Source organism: Ostrea edulis, chromosome 3, assembly GCF_947568905.1.
Source record: "Ostrea edulis chromosome 3, xbOstEdul1.1, whole genome shotgun sequence".
NCBI lineage: Eukaryota > Metazoa > Mollusca > Bivalvia > Ostreida > Ostreidae > Ostrea > Ostrea edulis.
Window position 1 is genome coordinate 74,743,982 of NC_079166.1, and position 23,147 is coordinate 74,767,128.

At 35.0% G+C, this 23,147-nt stretch overlaps 2 protein-coding genes across 2 annotated transcripts; both read right to left on the reverse strand.

Moving 5' to 3' along the window:
• Window positions 1–1,265: 1,265 nt before the first annotated feature.
• On the reverse strand, window positions 1,266–7,036 carry LOC130052843 (uncharacterized). The gene is made up of 8 exons (XM_056158946.1): window positions 4,118–7,036; window positions 3,904–3,995; window positions 3,481–3,694; window positions 3,251–3,358; window positions 2,564–2,777; window positions 2,325–2,431; window positions 2,187–2,219; window positions 1,266–2,076 (listed from the first exon to the last, which is right to left on the reverse strand). The coding sequence occupies exons 2-8, from the start codon at window positions 3,961–3,963 to the stop codon at window positions 1,970–1,972; spliced, it is 843 nt and encodes a 280-aa protein (XP_056014921.1). The 5' UTR covers window positions 3,964–3,995; window positions 4,118–7,036; the 3' UTR covers window positions 1,266–1,969.
• A 12,503-nt stretch (window positions 7,037–19,539) lies between these two features.
• Window positions 19,540–22,900, reverse strand: LOC125677557 (uncharacterized). Its single transcript, XM_048915668.2, has 8 exons — window positions 22,713–22,900; window positions 22,499–22,590; window positions 22,084–22,297; window positions 21,854–21,961; window positions 21,170–21,392; window positions 20,934–21,037; window positions 20,794–20,826; window positions 19,540–20,681 (listed from the first exon to the last, which is right to left on the reverse strand). The coding sequence occupies exons 2-8, from the start codon at window positions 22,556–22,558 to the stop codon at window positions 20,575–20,577; spliced, it is 849 nt and encodes a 282-aa protein (XP_048771625.2). The 5' UTR covers window positions 22,559–22,590; window positions 22,713–22,900; the 3' UTR covers window positions 19,540–20,574.
• Window positions 22,901–23,147: the final 247 nt, after the last annotated feature.

A 23,147-nucleotide genomic window follows, 5' to 3' on the forward strand; every position in this document is an offset into this window, starting at 1 on the left:
ATCAAACATCAAATGGAATCATATCAAGCATTTCAAATAACCGTGCATTACAATGTTATGTGTAAAGCAGCTAAATAGATTTAGGCACCCTTTCCTTGAATGTGTAGATTCATAGATCATATTGCTTCACAGATGCATGTAATACTTCGTAAGCGTCTTCAATTTCTTCAAAAGAAAGTTTAACCTAATAATGCGGGTTGCAATTCTAAAGAATTTGGGTGATGATAACTTTGTCGCTAGTGCATATTTAAATGTAGTGGGGTATTATAATGACTGCTAGTCGCATATACATCACACTAAACTAAACTTATAAAAGCTCGTAAACATCTATATCCAAATCATCTTCGATGAAGGGATACCTTGCAATATATGTGCGCGGGAGGAAGTGTTGGCTCAGCTAGGCATAGCAATCCTCTCTTTACCCAGAATTCCTAGGGCTTTTGGAACGATCTGTCAGTCAAGTGATACAATAAGAGATTAAAATGTGAAAAGTAAGAATTGTGTGATTATTTTGAAAGTACAAATATTTGCATAGTAAGGATTTATATCATTGAAAGATATTTCATAGACTGTCAAATCTAAGCATTCATTAAGCATATACGGGTCACGGTATCTCAGTTGTAGAGCTTTCACTTCGTAACTGGGAGGCCGTGAGTTCGAGCAAGTACAGATTCTGTAGAACATATAGTTACAAATGTATCAGGAATTCAGATGCCTTCAAATTCTATATTATCACTCACCAAGAAAGTACAGGTCAATGAAAGCATCTGAATCAATTCTGAACAACAGTGACTTCATAGGAACCATGTATGTAAAATTCCTCATTGTAGAATACCCAAGTACTAAGAATTGAACATGCTCGAAAAGAAATTCCCCAGATTTATGCTATCTCAAGAACTGCATGATTTGACCCCTGGGTCGATGCCTCTGCTGGTGGACTGTTAGTCCCCGAGGGTCTCTACAGCCCAGTAGCTAAGTACTTCGTTACTAGCTTGCAAATACGGATGTATATTTAATTGCTGTTATAAAATTTAGAAATTCATTTCAAATTTAAGAATTATCTCCCTCATGCATAGCTCTTATTCTTGGACGAATTTGGCTCCACTTTTTTGGCACGCTGTTTTTGGCTATATTTAGCTCTAAAACTTCATAGTTATTTCAGATTTCAAACATTTCGGTTGAGCATCACTGAAGAGAAATTATTTGTCGAAATGCGCATCTGGTGCATCAAAATTGGTACCGTATAAGTTTTACACAATATCAAAGACAGTTGTAAAACATAATTTTAATTTCCGTTTCATTCATTTTAACAACATTTGGCACTGGTATATTGGTTCACATTAAAGAGCAAATAAATGAACATAGTAATAAAATGGATAATTGGAAACATGTAAAAAGTAAAAATGCAATGACATGAAATATAACTGCCATCGGTTAAATTCTCAACCTGCCATCGATACACTTCACTCATTAAACACTGCAACTAACATCAGTCAGGCAATATCTAGCATCGCTCAGTCAATCTCTATCTAACGTCACTCAGGCAATCTCTAACATCAATCAGTCAACCTCTATTTATCATCACTCAGTCAATCTCTAACTTCAGTCACTAAACCTATCTAACATCAGCCAATCTCAATTTGACATCAGTTAGTCAATCAAAAGCTCATATTTGTCAATAATACCAATCTGGAATTAGTTAGTCAATCTGACCCTATCAATTTTGGCATTCTTAAGGTATTTTGATGTCATTAGTCAGTCAATTTCAATATGTCGATTTCCAGTCAGTCTTGCTTTGTTCATCCTCAATATCGTGCACGATCTTTCAATGTGTCCTTCATTGTCGATTTCAACCTACCAATAATCAGTCAATCTCAATTTGCCATTAGTCAATCAATTTTAAGCTGCCATTAATCAGTTAATTTTGATATCCCATTATTCAGTCAACATCCACATCCTTTATTCTCACTCAGACTATATCTACTGTCAAAGGATGTTCTTCCGTAATCCTCTCGTCTTCAAGTTTGGCTCCATCATCTTCGATATTGATGTCTGTCTGCCGTGGTGTCTGAGATTCTGAAGGTACACAGCACAAGTCACAGTTTGTATTATATCATAAAATATGGACTTGAACAGAAACATGTCTCGGTAAAGGAAACCAGGAAATATTGATCAGGTAGACTTACCGTATTTTGTCTTGAACAGCGATGAAAAAATACCTGAAATTGTTCAATAGCACTAGCTATATTCCTTATACCTTGACCAACACAAACATTCTACACTGATGATAAATTAAGATGAAGGGATATATAATTTATTACTACCTTTCAAGGAACAAAATTCTCTATCTTTGCAAACTCTGTATACAAGGACTATCAGACAAAGGATGAAAACTGCTATTCCTACGGGTATGCTCACACAAAGAAGAACCCTGTCAACATAAAATGGCACAATACATAGCAAAGTCAAAGACGATGAATAAGATCTGTCCAAATAATGATAAATATGCCATGTAGGTGTTGCATGTTCATTTTCTTTAATACCTTAAACAAAAAATAATTACGCATTTTGGGGGTATGACTCTTGCTTTTGATTTTCTGCGTTCGTATGGTTAGGGGCGAGCTTTGCTTCTGACGTCACTTCCTTCTGGATATGGATAAGCAATCTTGACGATATTGTAGATTTACCATCATTCGTCGTATATATGCTGGGCGACGTGACGATATTAGGTTTAACTGTTTTTCGACGTTGATAAGCTTGGCTATAACATTCTGAATCTGTAAGTATTAAAGGGTCATAACTTATTACAAAAAAAGCAAAATTTGCATTTGTTCAAAACACACGCCACTGTAGTTCAGCGGTAGAGCGATCGCATCGTCACTAGGAGGTCGTGAGATCGAGACCCATTCATGCCATGGTCGAATCAAAACCACGATTTAAGCACATGTAGTGATTCTGCCTTCGCCAAACGTTCAACATTCGGAAGTGAGAATCATGGGTCTATCACATATAGCATTATCTACGGAAGTCCCTTGCTGCGACATGCACTGGCACATTAAAGAACCCCTACTCTTAAGCACTAAGCATATGTGTAAATTTGTGTTACTTCATCTACAACTGGTGACGTCTCGATATGAGTGAAAAAAAGATGTAGAGTGTAAAAACAAAGAAACAACAAAAAGAAATACATTGGACCAATCTTTTAAAATCATACTTAATCTTAGAATGTAAACGAGGTTTTTGTACGTACATTTGTAACTCTCATTTGATAGATAAACATCAGGACATGTAGCGCACTTTGCATTCCTATTCCGCTGGATTCTACGTCCACCTAAACTGTATTCTGCACACGCTTTTCCTGATGGAAAATATCGTTTCAGATTTAGTTTATCTCCAGTTATAATCTTCATGAAATTCCAAACATGACAAGATGAAATAATGACAAACAATGGAAATATTTTCTTAGAAAATGTTTCATACCTACAATATTCATGACTCTCGAACATACTTCTATTGTTTCATTCTGCCATGCATTAATCACACAATGGTACTCGAATGATCCACAGTTGTTTTTGATGTGATTACAGGCTTTCTTTGATGCCGCAGTCGCCCACTCTGCAGCTGTTTTGGGACAACTTAGGACAAACTTTGCTGTTAAGTTGGACTCTATACATTCTTCTCCTACTGCAAATATCTTAAAATATTCCAACACTTTAATATCAATTATTACTACAAGTTTCAGCAGCAGTATCATCATTGAATCACTATCATCATCATTCCATCACTATCATCGTTGCTATTATAATTCATTAATTAAAGTTTATCAATTAATGTACATAAAATGAAAATTAGATAACATGGTATTTCGTAGTTATAGCAAATCTGAAATCTTATGAATCTTACCTTAACATCTAGAAGGCATATACTGGCAACGATCATCATTATGAGATATTGCAAAATCATATTTGTTGAAGTCTGAACCCTCTAAACAAATTCTGCAAAGTGAAAATTCAATATTACTATGGTTATATGTCATTTCTGTTTGTTCATAATCAAGTCCCTTGAATTATGATTAAAGGTATTGTTGTGAAAAGGGTGGCAGTCAATAGATACTTACACTTGAAGTGATATCGGGATGTCTCCAACAACAGACTTGAAAGTGTGTTTCTTTAAGGTTGTTTAGATTTGATATGAAGTCTTCATAGATAATAGCAACGTTTATTAATGTAAGCGATCCATATATCATTCAAGATCAGAGACAACGATTTTTTTTTTCTTTTTGTGAATCATGGGAATCCCCGACCGACTCCAGATAAATTATTATACATGTATGTGTGTGTTTAAAATAACCCAAATGATAAACAGCCGTTCTGCTTACAAAGCACGTTGGGGTTAAATATAACATTTAAAATCCCTGTAAGAATACGTCATAGTATCACCATTCAGTCGTCAGTGGTTTTTGTCCTACGTCCCTAGGCCTAGTACAGATATACTGCTATTCTTGTTGAATAAGAACAGAACGTATCCCGGTACTACAGATAATAAAATGAAATAAGCTATACATACAGAAAGAGAGAGAGAGAGAAGGAGAGAGAGAGAAAGAAAGATCCAATAATAAAAGTCAAGAAACACAAAACTCGAATAACATTTCACTGTTAGCTCTTTCGGCTTTAATGTCTCTTCAGACAGTAATACATTTAAATAATACTGCTAAGTAACGTCAACATATCGCGACGTAAGAAATTGTTCTTTGTGACGTTATAATAATTTACACTGGTAGCGGTATAATACACACAATATTAGACAATACTGGGATATCAATTGCAGAGTTCAGTTCAATGTAGTTTCAATTTTACACTGTTATTTTCTATTAAGTTTGAGATTAAACAATTTTATAAAGTATTCCTCCTTTTTAACTCTGGAAATTTCGCAGTCATTATACATTTTATAAAATGGAAATATGTTGAAATCTCCATGACCACAATTGGCAAAATGTTCGAAACATGGCGCATTTCTGATACTTGGACCGTGAATTTGCTGCTTGTGGACGCGCACACGGGCGTTCACTTTGTTGGTTTGTCTGATGTAGTTTTCATTCCAGGTAGGGCAGGTCATACAATATATTACGTTTTCGGATTTGCATGTCTTGGTAGAATTTGGTGTTAATTTTTTTGCCGCATTTAAGAATTTTTTTCTCTGTCTTCCACTAGATGATTACATGTACCGCAAAGTGAATCCCCACATTTTTGCACGGATTTGGAATTTTCCGTAGTAAATCGGGAGCGTGTTAGAAGTGAATTCAGATTAGGAGCCTGTCTTCTGCAGTGTTCCCAATATTTCCACGCCGCCTGAAAATAATATGAACATACTGGGTCGAAACAAAGTGAATAAACCTTTGGATCCGCTCTAATCCTATATTTTCAGTATCATATCAATTACTTCTGCTTTTGTTAAAAAGCATTTTTCCTAATATGTTGTTTTTCCTGATTATTAACCATACAGCTCTGTATTTTGTATGTAGAATAATTTACAAAGTGAAACATTTTGCAAAGTTAAATTCCACATGCATATAATAAAGAAGGGTCAAAATAACGAACAGTGATCAATCCTATAACTTATATATGCAATACAAAATAAACACGGATCCCTAAGCACACCAGAGGTGGGATCAGGTGCCTATCAGGACTAAACAGCCCCTTTCGACCGGTCACATCTAACACAACTTGTTTCGCATAAACAACACTTTTTGGTTTTAAATGTTTAACAAAAGAATCCACATATATAAGTAACAAAATTTTCTTTTACGTATTTAACGAAATTAGTTCAATCCGTTACATATATTGTATAGTTTTCGTGAGTGTATCATGTTTTAAAGTATATTTGATCCAGAGCTCACGGCGGGTGTGACCGGTCGACAGGAGATGCTTTCTCCTCCTAGGCACCTGATGCCATCTCTGGTGTATCCAGGGGTCCGTGTTTGCCCAACTATCTATTTTGTATTGCTTGTAGGAGTTATGAGATTGATCACTGTTCGTTATCTTCACCTTTCATCTTTCTCCCTTAATCTTTTGTGAAGGTCACCATTTGCCATCGCTGCACCTCTTGTTCTCGTATTTTTGCTGATTGTGATAGGTGTACTACTGTACATAAAGATAAAGAAAATACTCGAAAAACGGATGCCGATAAACGGTACATTGTAATTACATACATAGGCAAACAATTGACGCGATGTATAGGTATGGATGCATTAGCTTCCGGAAGTAAAATATCGCACGTTGTACGCCAAGTGCACACAATAATTCAATCGCAATATTAAATATCAATTCATTAGAAAATACAATTGAGATAAAAGTAGATGTTAGTTTTCAAATTGTGTTTTAGTATTTGATACTGAAAGTTGAGTTTTTGACATAGTGAAAATGACAATTTAAGAAAAACTTTAAAAGTTTATAACGTGGACACTGGTGGCTTGCCAATCCTGGATAAGTTTTTAACTATTATACTGGTATAAGAAGTGAAATTATTCATTTTCGCAGTCTTTAGTAATATATTTATTATGGTACCTGCGACATTTTCTACAGTGCTTTGCTGAAGTCGTAAATGTTCACAAAAGCTGTCATTGATAAACAATGCTTACTAATTTGATATTTTTGGTTTTCGTCATAAACTCTGGTATTTGGTTTCAATCATCCATTCACCGTGTCGATCGGAAAGCTTTTTTCAAACACAGAAAATCTATACCGTGTTCTTTTCACACCTGCATTAAATGTTTCCGTTAAACAACGAATAACAGTTACCCAGTAAACCAAAGTGATATCTTGTCGATCCCTCATCAATAGTCTCGTGTATTCTAGTTTACTGTAACGTCGGTTGCTTTCTAAGTTTAAAATGTGTCGTCATAGACGCTACTGCCCTAAGGAGTACTTCTAGCCTACTTTTCAGAGGTAGAATAAGTGAATAAATAATATCATTTAACCCGATATGTTGGAGCAGGATAAATAAAATGCACCATAACTGTCTGGATTTTTTTCCCACTTGATATAAAGAATTGGTAGCATGTTATACGAAACCTTTATATGTCTGCAATCACAATACCTATTAAATAATACATATCTATTTTTGCAGATGAAAGGGAAACTACAGAAGATACCCCAATGGTTGAAACGGTGTGATAACAAATATTAATATCTCATGTAATTTAGTCGAAGCCGATTGGTCGAGAACATTTGAAAAAACATTGTTAACCTCTGAGAACAGAAAACACACGCACCAGCGTGATGGTATTTAGCAACGGGTAACATCACTCCATAACAGGTAATATTATTTAAATATTGAATGTACTTGATGGCATTAAAAATTTTCACTCCGAGAAAACCATTATCAATCGAGGCGTAGCCGAGGTTGACAATGGTTTCTCGAGGAGTGAACAGTTGCAATGCTACCATCAACTGCATCCAATGTTTGTTTTATTATACTGAATGTTATACAAACAGCAAAGCATAAAAACTTACGTTTGTTGACATTTGCTAAATCACTGTAATGTGACCAGTGGCGGATTCAAGGGGATGCATCCCCCGCCTTAAAAATGTTTAATTTAAGGTAAATCGTGGTATCTTCTTTTGAGAAATGTAAATCATTTAAGAAGCAATAATTTCTTCCACTCTCAGAGCAATAAATGACAAAATCGTTTGATATATGAGAATACTTTTAATGAAAGAACTTGCATTTTTAAAACTTTTTTATTATCAAAAATGACAGAAAATATAAAAACTGCCTACATAGGTGACATGGGAGACATATTTGAATTCCTATAAAATCTCTAAAAATCCACGAGCTTCCATTGGGGACATCAAGGCGGCTCACAGACCCCCTGCGACATAAAGTTGCCTCATAAAGTCCCCCCCTACCACAATTCCTGGATCCGCCCCTGGTATATCAATCCGAGTATGCGCTTAAACGACATCGTTTAACATTCTACGGAGAACCGTACGCGTTTAAAATGGAAGTATTTTTATGATATCACCCGTTGTCAAGTATTATTACTCGTTACTAGATACTATCATTTTGGAACGCGACTTTTCTGTTCTCAGAGGGTAACAATATGCTTTTAAATGCTTCTCAACCATCAGATTCAAGTATCTGTTGATTAGTTGAGGATAACACTCAAAATTGCCACCCCTCGAGAAACCGTTGTCACCCTCGGCAACTCCTCGGTTGACAATGGTTTTCTCGCCCCAATGTAACCCTCAAGTACATGCAATATTCATATACTAGCACATGTACATGTACAAATTGTTTTCTATTAAAATTGGTTTGAAATTGTCAATTTGACTGACTAATGCACTTGTGTTTGCGGATATTAAACGAGCGTTAACATGACGGAAGGTTTGCCCATTGTGACGTCATAATAGACTGGAGTAAAAGCATAACGTCAAATGTATACATTTCGTACATACATGTAACGTATTTCATATTAAAAATAAGACGTAAACATTTAGCAAGGGCACACATTCCATTAAAATGGGAATAGCTTTCTTTTCATTTTTAGCGACTGGTAATGCTGATTTGATGGTCACAAACATCCGATTCACCGGAAAAATCGGCATTAAGGCTCGCAAATAATAAACGGGGTGTTAATTTTTCCTTAAATGCATATTTTTTCATTATGTTGTCTATTTTTACTAGTATATCTGATGTTCTTTTTAAACATGGAGGCTATCCTGCAATATCCACAAGAATGCATGTCTTATTTTCCAAATTAATAATATGGAACAATTGCGCAAATTCAACTGCCGTGTATATGAACATCAATATGCCAATTGCACATTTCTGATTTTTTTTTTAAATACTCGACACTTTTAGTAATTCCACTCTCATTTGACGTCATAAGAGTTTACAAATTTATTGATTTATTTCGATTGATACATGGTATGAACTTAAATTTTGTTGGAGTATTTCCTGATACGAATTGTAAAACAATCTTATTTAACATACAATATTTTATAAGTCTAATGTATGTATGGTAGATAAGTTTATATGTTTATTTGATAGTGGATCCAAAGGCAATAACTCTGTTTTTATTTATTTCATTATCGACTTCATTGTACACCAATTTCCTTTATTTTTCAAATATTTGGAAATCATTGAAAATCATTGAAAAAGTTTGTAAAATAACAGTTTCATGAAATTTTCATGAATTTTATCATATCCTTATAACCAGATTTTGTGTAATTTCAATATTGTTGTTAAGGAAAATTGTAGTCTTTTTATGAACGATTATTTTTGTACATGCCTCGCATCTTACAAATTGCAATAAACTACACTGTATATATCTTATTTGATAGTTTATTAGTTTTAGAGATGATGAATGAAAATAAATGCACGATCTATACTTTTAACGGATAATAATACGACTATGGAGTTAAATTAATAGCCCCTTCACTGTGTCATTAATACTTCATGCATATTTCAAATAAGTTTTTTTTTATTGTTCAAATGTCGTCATTATATAGTCGCTCTTTATAAAATTCCAATATTGTATTATTTTTCATTGCATCCTTAGCAGATATGGTCAACACAATGGTGTTGTACATATCTTGGTTTCATGAATGAATGTAGGATGACAATTGAATTACTGCACCCAGGAATGCATAACCCTAGTAAAAATGTTTAACATGGGCCGCTTTATTTCCCCCTTTATCGGGTCACTAAACCTAAAGAATACCATTCATGATTTAACTGTATAGCACGGGGTATTTAAATAGGTCATAGTAAAGACGCATCGTAAGATTATTAAAAAGCTACGAAGCCTGTGAAATGTCGCACACTGTTTATTGAAAGCGAGAACTAACCCGAGACCATCAGATTATCCAACTCATTTCATTCGACACAGTTCAGGCAATGGAGAAAAGATGAATGGAGAACGGTAGTGTGATTTTAGTGACTGCATGCGTATTGTAATAGGGCATCAAATTTTTGGTGACTGCATGAGTTTAATGTTTGATCAATCACAATAATAAATGCGGAAAACATGAAAATCAATGCCAAAAAAGTAGATACTTCTAGAACTATGCAAAACACATTTAACAACGGCAATGTTTTATACAGACACACACTAGACGAGACTAAATACCAAAGGATAATAGTGTTAGTAAGTGGTTTTATTATAAGCTATTCTGATTTAAAGAATGGTTCATTGCCTGGCTTTTAATTATAAGGATCTATATCCAAGGCCTGTTGAATGGGAGAAGATGTCCCACTGTCAAAAGAGTGAAGATGTAACTGAAACAAAAAAACATTCCCAATAAAATAATTTTCATCAGCATCATTATTCATCAAAACCTTTGTAGAATGTTTCATTCAACTAACATTTGATCTCATCAATATTGAAGCACAATAATTGAACAATAAAGCTCGCAACAGTACATGGGTTGAAAAGTTGCATTTTGTTTGTAGTCACTTGTAAAGTAGACATTTGTAAGAATGGGTCACATTGCAAACATTAAGCATTTTCCTTATAGCGCATGTATTCATATTTCAATCGCTGTCTTATAAAAGTTGAAGATAACGAATGATTACAAATATTATGATTTTTAAGAGAAATGCAAAACAAATATAAGACAAATATATACTCCTGGACTCATCACAGTCGGGATAATGTGGCTAGGAGGAGTAAGCATTGCCGGTCAAAGTCAAAATTAATATGCAAAGAGCGGCCAAACACTTGTATAAAACACGTCAGAGAGCATTTAATTTACTGACAAGTTATATTTTCAAATTAGATCGTTATGATGACCAAAGGATTTGGAAATGCTGAATTTAAACGAAATTCTTCAAACGCATATACATGTAACATCAACATATTTGTTAGCAGTCTTAATTTAAAAACTGATCACACGTAGAACATGCTCCTGCTTATCAACTTAGTTGAGAGATATATTTCATGGCATGTTCGAATTGTCAAAGGGGCCTCCGTGGCCGAGTGGTTAGAGCATCGTGCTCAAAATCACACGGCCTCTCACCACTGTCGGCGCGGGTTCGAATCCTGCTCGCGCCGGTAAATGAGAAAGTTTCCCAGTTTACTTTCGGAAGGTCGGTGGTCTCTTCCCAGGTACATTGCATCTGGGTTCTCTCTTCCACGAATAAAAATTGGGTGCCACCAGATAACTGAAAAATTGTTGAGTGTGGCGGAAAACATCAATCAATCAATCAATCGAATTGTCAACGATCGAAATAATAGAAATTAATTAATACATTTATGTCTAATATCAATATTATCATCTATTTTAAAACTAACCATTGGTATATTATTTCCTGCTGCAGTTCCAATGAAGGTGGGAATACTTAAATAAACAAACTGCAAAACACAAAGAATACACAGAGCTCGAAATTAAAGACATCACAGAGTCGTCCACTTCTGCTTCATACTTAGATATTTTATTGAAAGTAGAAATTAATGACAAACTGAAAACTCAATTGTATGACAAACGGGATGATTTCAGCTTCTTCATCGTCAACATCCCATTTTTTATGTAACAATACTTCATTATCACCTACATATCATGTTTATATCTCTCAACTGATTCGATATGCAAGAGCTTTTTCTCCGTATGGTCCGTTTTGCAATCGAGGCAAGCTAACGACAAACAAGTTGATAGTAATGGTAATGGGGTTTCAACATTCTCGATTGAAGTCAGCATTTTGCAAATTCTATGGTCGTTTTAACGATCTAGTTCGTAAATACAGCCTACCATTGGGTCAAATGCTAGCTGATGTGTTTCATACCGATTGTTAGGCCGTTCTTGGCACACTGATTTTGACTACGGATAACTCCATTTACCTGATCAGGATATAGGGCTCACAGGACGACAGTGGATGCTAACACCTCCTAAGCACCTGATCCCACCTCTGGTGTGTCCAGGGATCCGAGTTTGCCCAATTTTCTATTTTGTATTACTTATAGGAGTTATGAGTTTGATAACTGTTCGTTATCTTCACTTTTCATGGAACAGTCTATGAATGGAAAGAACCATTCATATCCGCCGTGATTTCTAGATATTGCAATTGATGACGGTAAGAGGATCCCCACTCAAAATCAGAATGTGACCAATGACAGGTTGCATCGGCAAACAATATTGATATAGCGGCCATAAACATTATAATTTATAGACTTTGATGAAGACATTTTAACCTATGTAACATCAGCTTAAAATTTCATCATACACAGAAATTGTTCTAGTGAATCGAACCAATTGAGAAAAATAAACAAGATAGTATTTGTTTTTCTCATATAGAATCTTTCTGGATAAATTCTACCCCATAAGAATACAACAGGTCAGCTACTCATGGAACATAACCTGTATTCATAGGAGTTCCAAAAGACTATTGAAAGACCTGGCAACCAAAAACTATATAGCAATTGTCTATGAGACTGGTTGGTTGTGTATTTCTTAAAGTTCCGATCGAGACATTTTCATTCATACGAAGACGGAAGACGTCACCATTGCCGACGAAGGACAGCAACGTTTAAGCATATGATTGACGCTTACGGGCTTTGAGCAGGGAGAAATAATTATCGTATCATACCTGATGTTATAAATGGCCTCATATATTGCAGTCTAATACTAAGGACAGTCCCATTTATTCACCTTTTACGACAGACAGGCAGCACTGAGGATATATTCGAACCATACTCCCAGTGGTATTTTCTATGGTAAAAACCCCGACACCGTTTTACTATCAACGACATAATACTTTTGCGTATAATTAGACTAGTGTTTAACGAAGTAATTTCCTTGGATGACGGAGAACAAGATATGGATATTCCAAGTTCTGTATCCATTGGAGATGCAGCTGTCTATGATGTCAAAATGTATGGTATTTGGTTGATTGGGAGGAATGGTCGTGTAACGTGTTGAAAATTCGTATGCTTTGATGTTTTGTTTTGGTAACAGTGTTGTGATTACAATTTACTAAACTCTTTATTTTTTTGCAGTTTTTGAAGATTTACATTTGCCTTCCAACATATACGACGCTACGTTCACACGAGTGTATTCGGAGACTTAAAGATGAAATAATTTTAAAAAAGGACTTAGAATGATGGTAGCTTTTTACCGTAGACTAACGTTAAGTGTAAGTCAAGAGTCACTTTCTGGATATAATAAGTGTATGATACTCTGTGTTTCTACTCGGCACTCCCTAATGCCGTAGAGGTTAAAATGAAAATAGAAGCCTCAAACTAAAATCGTATCTGATGTTATTGATAGGCGCGCGTCATGTGTTCCTTTATATCAAAACCAGTCACTCTATTTTAAACAGTGAAGAACAAAAAATTCCATTCATCGAGGTAAGCTACTGACAAACAAGTTGATGGTACAGGGATTTCAACAGTCTCGATTGAAGTCAGCATTTCGCAAATTCCATGGTCGTTATAACGATCTAGTTCGTCAATATAACCTCGCATTGGGTCAAATGCTGTCTGACGTGTTTCATACCGATTGTTAAGCCGTTCTTGGCACACTGAATTTGACTGTGGATAACTCCGTTTACCTGATCAGGATATGGGGCTCACGGCGGGTGTGACCGGTCAACAGGGGATGCTTACTGCTCCTAGGCTCCTGATCGCACCTCTGGTGTGTCCAGGGGTCCGTATTTGCCCAACTATCTATTTTTTATTGCTTGTACGAGTTATGAGATTGATCAATGTTCGTTATCTTCACTTTGCTTGAATACGTAGGAAGAGGCAGAGGATTTAAAGTGCTTGTCAGACAGTCTGAATCGTAAATTGTAATGTTTGTAGTAAAACGGTGCATATATGCAGCATGTTATTTCAGGCAGATATATGTAAATATTTTATAGAATTTCAATGCAAGGTGAAGATAACGAACAGTGATCAATCTCATAACTCCTACAAGCAATACAAAATAGATAGTTGGGCAAATACGGACCCCTGGAAACACCAGAGGTGGGATCAGGTGCCTAGGAGGAGTAAGCATCCCCTGTTGACCGGTCACACCCGCCGTGAGCCCCATATCCTGATCAGGTAAACGGAGTTATCCGCAGTCAAATCAGTGTGCCAAGAACGGCTTAACAATCGGTATGAAACACGTCAGACAGCATTTGACCCAATGCGAGGTTGTATTGACGAACTAGATCGTTATAACGACCATAGAATTTGCGAAATGCTGACTTCAATCGAGACTGTTGAAATCCCTGTACCATCAACTTGTTTGTCAGTAGCTTACCTCGATTTAGAAACTGACTATACCCAGAACAAGCTCTTGCATATCGAATCAGTTGAGATATATAAACACCATATGCAGGTGATAATGGAATATTGCTACATAAATGTGGGAAGTTGACGATGGAGAAGCTGAAATCATCCCGTTTGTCATACAGTTGAGTTGTTAGTTTGCCGTTAATGTCTGCTTTCAAGAAAATATCTAAGTATGAAGCAGAAGTGGACGACTCTGTGGTGTCCTTTATTTCGAGCTCACAGGGATATATCAAATCGACATATGAATGAAAGCTACCATTGTTAATAGACAAAACGTCATCGATATATCTAAAAGTCGAATTGAAGGTCACAGCGAGAGATTTTTTCTTCTCACGTAGAAGTTTTTGAATAAATTCTACTTCATATGAATATAAAAACAGGTCAGCTAACAAAGGAGCACAATTCGTGCCCATGGGAATTCCAACAGACTGTTGGAAGACCTGATCACCAAAGACCACGAAGATATTGTAAATGAGGAACTCTAGCATATTTTTTATTTCAACTTCAGAGTACTTGTGCGTGGAATCAGAGTGGTGTTTAACAAAGTAAGTTTTTGAATGACCGATCACTAGATATGAATATTTCTGTTTTCCGTTTTTGTTGAAGAAGCAACTGTCTATGATGTCAAAAAGTCTAGTCTTTAATTTATCGTGAGGAATGTTCGTGTATAGTGTTGGAAAGTCATAGGTTTTAATGCTATTGATTTGGGAAAAATTCTGTGATTTCAAGTTTACTAAAAGTTCTTTAGAATTTTTTAGAATCCAGATTTGATTAACACCACTTCTGGCATATGTAGTCGCACAGTAAGTATGAAGTTTCTCCTTCACAGCTGTTAACATTTTCGTGAGGAGCAAAGATAGGGGCTTGGTAGAGCACTTACTGGATCCAGCAATGTATCTTTGTTTGTAAGGGTTTTTATGTAGTTTAGGAATCCAGTATAGGTACGGTAACTCATATTCATTCGACCCATTGACTGGAATATTAAATGTGTCTAAAACTGAAGCATGGTTTTGAAGAATTTCATCTTTTGAAAGGGCAGTTGGAGTATAAGTATGATTACCAAAAGTGGAATTAATGCCAAGTTCGTTTAAAATAGAGTTGTAATAATGAGCCTTACAAACAAAGACAATGTTGTTACTAGCTTTGTCAGCTGGAACCAAAACATATTCCTCATGTAACCTATCTAATTCTTTTATCACTTCTGGTTTACTAAACACAGAAGGATAGATGGTACGTACTTTTGTTTTCATGTGTCTAATGCGGGATTTTAATATCCCTCTTATGCTTTTAACCCATTCTGACAATGTATCAAGTTCTTCTTTTTCATATTTAGCCCATCGTCTGGCATAATTTTCGACAGAACTCATAATAGAGATGAAGTTTTGTCGCCAATTAAAATACCTTTTAATATGCTTTTCTGATCTGCCATAAATCAAATTATCAGCATACAATGACTGGGATTGAAGTAGATTATATCATGTTATTCTGATCTACCATATCTTGAATTATCAACTCACCAGCATACACGTACATTGATTGGAATGTAACATACGCAATTAATGTAATCGCTAGCTACCAACTGGGGCAATACAAATATGTCAGCTACACATATAAAACATAGACAATTGGATCGAATGAACATATCTATGAAAGCCACATGGTTTTGAACTTATACCAAATGTTGTTTGTGAAACCAACGCTTTGCTTTATTTTATTTTACGACACCCGAGAAGATAGAAGCATTCTTTAAATAAATGAATTGAATGACCAGCAAATGTTCACCTTTCAGATGTAACTGAATGAATGAACATGAAAACAGTAGATACTCCCCAAGGTCTCTATTAACCCATCCCGTGTTGTTTGAGTGGTAATTTTTAGAGTGTAAAACACATAACCTACAAGCCGACAATTCAAAACAAAATGCTGATATAATCTTACTTATGTGAAACTTATATAGTATAATGAGATGAATAAAGAAGAATTTTGCGGATTCAATGGAGATTGATAGACAAAAACTTTCTACCATAGAAAAAACAGATTAGAATGAAAACATTTTATCAAGTATCAAATGATGTCGATGTACACTTTGCAGTACACAGGTTTAATACATTTGATAATGTATGAAACACCATATTACATTCAACATGTCCGTTACACGTTGCTGTCAGAATCTCATATTTGTTTCCAGGAAAGACACTTATCACGAAAAAAAATTTATCAAACCACTTATTGGTTAGCCTGTTTGTTTTGTATTATTGTGATTTCAATCATTTTTTTATTTATCTAATCATTTATTTTCCCCCTTTGTTCTTTTCATCCTCTGTGAACTTTTACCTGCATATGTGCTGTAAATCTTGCCCTATGCATGTCACTCTAGATCTTAGCAATAAGGTTCTTTCTGCCAACGTAAATGGAAATCCTAAAAGTGAAATATTCTGCACTCCACCCTAATCGCATATCGTTGACAATTGGGCGAAATATGAAGAGTACTCCATGCGGTATACATTAAGCAAAGTAATTTAAACTGTATGACAAACCTATTACTTCTATTTCAAGGTGAATTCCCGATATTCTGCAAACACATTGGGTAATTTTTTCCATTTGTTAAAGAAATTGTGATAACGCTTTCGGTAAGATAACACGTACATGTGATAAATCTGTATATGAATTAAGTACAAGAACTAGAGTATAAGTACCGATGTGAACGGTCCTTATATTGACACTTTATATTAAACCAGTTAATCGTCTACTATCTAACAATTACTCATGCAATCTGTATAAGAGATAAGCGATCCGTCACTGTTCGTTATTGTCACCTTTCCCTGTTTGGCATGATGTGCTCTTATCTTATCAGTTTCTCAGAAAGCAAATGGTATTTTTCAACATTTCAAAAGAAGCAAATACACAGCTGATAATGTAATACTCATTTACCATAGAGCGAATACATCGCAGTAGTTCTTGATCGAAACTACGGCAATTATTTCAATTAATGATAGATATATGACAGGTGCAATCTCTTTTCAACATGTAACGTATGTAACGCAACTTTACTGAACAAGCGGCTAATTTGATAGGACCTCCAATGTTGTTCTTTAGCCAACAGTACACGTTATAAGTGTCTACGTAGCGATTGTAAATCAATTTCCCTTCAACTGAAAGACTCCCCTGGAGGTACACATCACGATTTTATGGTATACACGGCAAACATAAATAAATGTATAAAGCTTGTTTTTCAAAATTGAAACTCTATGAGGTCAAATATTTCAAATTTTGTCATCATTCTATAGTTTTACAACCTTTTTATACTGGGTAAATATCATTGTTAAGTGCTGATATGAGATTTGTATCAACTTTGAATGATATGTCCTGCACATGCTTGAATGTATAAGTAATCATATATAAATATATTTGGCTTATTACCAATAAAGATGGTCGTAATTGTAGAGGACAAAATCACCAGATCCCTCCGAAATACTTATTTCGAGAGTACCAATGCACATTAAGTTGTAGATAGAGGAATATTTATATTGGGTAACGCCAGATGATATTATTCAGCATCCACAGTGTATCTTACTATAATAAATAGCAATCTGAAAGACACACGACATAATCCTTTTTATGTATGCTTCCATTCCCATGCTCAAAAACTTCTTATCTCAATATTTAATATATGATTGATTGTTTCTAATCCTTTAATCTCAAAATAGATTCTTGAAATCCAGTATTATTTTTCTTTCTTTCTTTTACCCATTTGATGTCAAACATTGCTTCTGATTTATTCCGTGTCTTAACATAGATGATCGAACATGATATCAGGTACATGTATTATGAATTGGGTCGAAATTATGAGTCATAATTGTCTTGGACTTGTCGGGTAATTCCCTTGCACCCAGTTGGCTTAAATAAAAACAGAACCTAAAATGCGACTACAACGACAAAACGACAGTATACATAGATCACATTTCGAATGGAAAATTCACTGTACTGGTTTCGTTTTCTGTCTCCTTGAATCTTCTTTTTAAAAAGCACCACACAACTGAAAGTTGTTTTTCAAAGGATTGTATAATGATTTGAAGCAGGAAAATATTCATTCTGTATATTTTCTTTTATTTGAAATCATACATTTGGGTTTTATAGCAACAAATACCTGAGATACAATCACACAAATGCTTGAATGTCAGTTTGATTGGATTCGTATTGTAGATTGAATATCTTAATATGTTCATTCACAATACAGATGTGTGGAGACAGAGATACCACACCGTTTATTGACTTTTTTTTTTTAGTTTGAGTTGCATGTACAATGTAATATTTTAATCTTCAAACATCAAATGGAATCATGTCAAGTACTTCAAATCACTGTGTCTTACAATGTTATGTGTAAAGTAGCTAACAAATTAAGGCACCCTCTCATTGAATGTATTGATTTATAGATCATATTGTTTCAAAGATGCATGTAATATTTCGTAAGGGTCTTCACTTTTTTCAAAAGAAAGTTTAACCTAAAATTAATGGATCAATTGTAAAGAATTGGGGTTATGATAACTTTGTCGCTAGGGTAGGTTTAAATGTACTTGGGTGTATTTCCGGCTGCTAGTTGCATGTATATCACACAAAACTACAATTATTAAAGTTCGTAAACATGTATATCCAAATTATCTTTGATTAAAGTATACCTTGCAGGGTATGTGTGCAGGGGTTGGGGTGGTGCTAGATCTGCTAGGTATGCAATTTTTCTCTCTACCCAGAATTCCTAGGGCTTTGGGGCGATCTTTCAGTCCAGTCATACATTAACAGATTAAAATATGAAAAGCAAGAATTGTGTGATTATTTTGAAAGTACAAATCTTTGCATAGTAAGGATTTATATCATTGGAAGATATTTTATAGACTGCCACAACTAAACATTCATTTACCATATACGGGTCATAGTAGCTCAGTTGTAGATCTTTTACTTCGTAACCGGGAGGACGTGAGTTCGATCAAATTCAATCTATATAGAACATATAGTTACAAATGTATCAGGAATTCAAAAGACTTCAAATTATATCTGGTCGCTCATGGAAAAAGTACAGGTCAATGAGAGCATCTGAATCAATTCCGAACAGCATTGCCTTCATAGGAACGACGTATGCAATGTCTATCATTGTAGAATACACACGTACTTAGAATTGAACATGCTCGAAAATAAATTCGATAAATATAGTTTATCTTAATGACTTCATAATTTGACCGCACAATATCAAAGACAGATGCATAACATAATTTCAATTTCCGTTTCATTTATTTCAACAACATTTGGCATGGTACATTGGTTCATGGCAAAGAGCAAATAAATGAACATAGTAATAAAATGGATAATTGGAAACAAGCAAAGAGTAAAAATGCATTGAGATGAAATATAGCTGCCATCAGTTAAATTCTCAACCAGCCATTGGTATACTATCATCCATTAAAAATTACATCTAACATCAGTCAGGCTTTCTCTAGCATCACTCAGTCAATCTCTATCCAACGTCACTCAGGCAATCTTTAATATTATTCAGTCAATTTCTATTTAACATCACTCAGCCAATCTATATCTAACAACATTCTGCCAATCTATTTTTAACATCATTCAGTCGATATCTAACCTCAGTCACTAAACATATCTAACATCAGTTAGTTAATCTCTATTTGACATCAGTCAGTCAATCTCTAACCTCAGTCACTGACCTATCTAACATCAGTTAGTTTATCTCTATTTGACATCAGTCAGTCAATATCTAACCCCAGTCACTAACCCTATCTTACATCAGTTAGTTAATCTCTATTTGACATCAGTAAGTAAATCTCTAACCTCAGTCACTAAACCTGTCTAAGATCAGTTATTCAAACTCTATTTGACATCAGCCAGTCTATCTATATCCTCAATAACTAAACCTATCTAACATCAGCTGGTCAATCTCTATTTGAAATCAGTCGCTCAATAAAAACTTATATTTGTCAACCATGCCAATCTGGAATTAGTCAGTCAATCCGAACCTATCATTGTCAAAATCAATTTGGCATTCTTAAGGTATAATGATGTCATAAGTCAGTCAATTTCCATATGTTGATTTTCAGTCAGCCTTGCTATGCTCAACGTTGCTTTTATAATATGATGCATTATCATTCAATTTGTCCTTCATTGCCAATTTCAACCTGCCAATAATCAGTCACTCTAAATTTGTCACAAGTCAGTCAATCTTAAACTGCCATTAATCAGTTAAATTTGGTATCCCATTATTCAGTCAATATACACATCCTTTACTATATCACTCAGACTATATCAACTGTCAATGGATGTTCTTCCGTAAACCTCTCGTCTTGAAGTTTTCCTCCATTATCTTCGACATTGATGTCTATATGCCGTGGTGTCTGATATTCTGACATACAAAGCACAAGTCAAATTTTTGAATTACGTCATAAAATATGGGTTTGAACAAAAACGTATCTCAAAGAAAGTAAAAACAAGAATTAAGGATCAGGTAGACTTACCGTATTTTGTCTTGAACAGGGATGAAAAAATACCTGCAATTGTGAAAGAGTACTAGCTATATTCATTATACCTTGACCAACACAAACATTCTACACTTTTAATGAATTTAGATGAAGGTATATATAATTTATAGCTATACCTTTCAAGGAACATTCCTTATCTTTGCAAGCTTTGTATACAACTAATACCAGGAAAAGGATGAAAACTGCTAGTGCTACGGGTATGCTCACACCAAGAAAAACCCTGTAAATTTAAAACGGCACAATGCAACAGTAATATCAAAGACATGAATAAGATATGTTCAAAAGTTGATAGATACGTCATGTGCGTGTTACATGTTCTTTTTCGTTAAATCCTTAAGCAAAAAATAGTTACGCATTTTCGTGGAATGACTCCAGCTTTTGATTTCCTGCGTCCGTATCGTTAATGTTAGAGGCGAGCTGTAACTCTGACGTCGGCACTGCCTGGATATGGGCAAGCAATGTTGACGATGTTGTAGTTATACCTTTAGTTGTCGTATATACGCTAGACGACGTGTTGATAAAAATAGGTCTTACTGTCTCTCGGCGTGGATATACTTGGCTGTAACATTCTGAATCTGTAAGCATACAATGGTCATCACTTGCCACCAAAAAACAATTTTGAAAAACAAAGATTTTAAATGGCAAAATATAATTCAAGGATTTTTAAGCCTTGCATTCGCATTTGTTTAAAACACAGGTCACTGTAGGTCTGTGGAACAGCTTTCGTATCGTAACTGGGAGGTCGTGAGCTCCAGCCCCGGTCATACCATGGTCGCATCAAAACCACGATTTAAGCATAGATAGTGATTCTCCCTTCGCCAAACGCTCGAAATTTAGAAGTGACAATCATGGATCTATCAGATATAAAATTGACTACAGAAGCTCCTTCTCGGGACAGGCATTGGCACGTTAAAGAACCCTTACTCTTAAGCAATAAGCATAGGTGTAAATTTGTGACACTTCATCTGCAACTAGTGACGTTTCAATATGAATGAAACAAGAGACGGTTAAAATGTAAACGTTATTTTGTACGTACATTTGAAACTCTCATTTGATTTATAAACAGCTGGACATGCTTTGCACTTTGCATTCTTATTCCGCTGGATTCTACGGCCACCAAAACTGTATTCTGCGCATACGTTTCCTGTTGGAAAATATCGTTTCAGATTTACTTTACCCCAAGTTATGATTTTCATGAAATTCCAAACATGACAAAATGAAATAATAACAAACAATGAAAATATTTTCTTGGAAAAGTCTTCATACCTACAATATTTATGACTCTAGAACAGACTTCTATTGTTTCATTCTGCCATGCATTAGTCACACAGTGGTACTCAAATGACCCGCAGTTGTTTATTATGTGACTACAACCTTTCTTTGATGCTGCAGTCGCCCACCCTGCAGCTGTTTTTGGACAACCTTGGACAACCTTTACTGTTAAGTTGGACTCTATACATTCCTCTCCTACTGCAAATATCTTAAAATATTCCAACACTTTAATATCAATTATTACTACAAGTTTCATCATCATCATCATCATTAAATCACTATCATCATCACCGTTGCTATTATGTTTCATTCCTGTAGGTTAAAGTTTATCAATTAATGCACATAAAATGGCAAATAGATAATATGGTATTTCGTAGTTATAGCAAACTATAGCTCTGATTAATCTTACCTTAACATCTAAAAGGTACACACTGGCAACGATCATCAGTGTGAGATACTGCAAAATCATATTTGTTGAAGTCTGAACCTTCTAAGCAAATTCTGAAAAATAAAAAGTCATTATTAATATGGTTATATGTCATTTCTGTTTGTTAAAAAGCAAATCTCTTGAAGTATGATTAAAGGTATTGTTGTGATAAGCGCGAGAGTCAATAGATACTTACACTTAAAGTGATATCGGGATGCTTCCAACAACAGAATTGCAAGTGTGTTGCTTTCAGGTTGTTTAGATTTAATATGAAGTCTGCATAGATAATACCAACGTTTATTACTGTAAGTAATGCATATACTATTAGAGTTCGGGTACAACAATCTTTTTTCGTTTTATGAGTCATGGGAATCCCCGACCGACTCCAGTTAAATTGGTATGCCTTTACATATATGTGTGTGTTGTCAAAATAACCGAAATGATAAACGGTAGTTCTGCTTACAAAACACTTTGGGGTAAATTATAGCATTTAAAATCCCTGTAAGAATTCGTCATAATACCATCATTCAGTATTCGGTGGATTTTTGTCCTACGTCCCGGTTGAGTATTTTAATATGATCTCACAGAGTACAGTTTTCTAACCGTGACAATATGTCTTGGTGTGTAATTG

Coding starts and splice junctions, on each gene's coding strand:
- LOC130052843 (XM_056158946.1), bottom strand. CDS start 3,963: ATGATTTTGCAATATCTCATAATGATGATCGTTGCCAGTATATGCCTT. Junction 3,695..3,903: donor TATGCCTTCTAGATGTTAAG/GTAAGATTCATA, acceptor GAATATTTTAAG/ATATTTGCAGTAGGAGAAGA. Junction 2,778..3,250: donor ATCAAATGAGAGTTACAAAT/GTACGTACAAAA, acceptor TAATACTTACAG/ATTCAGAATGTTATAGCCAA.
- LOC125677557 (XM_048915668.2), bottom strand. CDS start 22,558: ATGATTTTGCAGTATCTCACACTGATGATCGTTGCCAGTGTGTACCTT. Junction 22,298..22,498: donor TGTACCTTTTAGATGTTAAG/GTAAGATTAATC, acceptor GAATATTTTAAG/ATATTTGCAGTAGGAGAGGA. Junction 21,038..21,169: donor GAGTCATTCCACGAAAATGC/GTAACTATTTTT, acceptor TTAAATTTACAG/GGTTTTTCTTGGTGTGAGCA.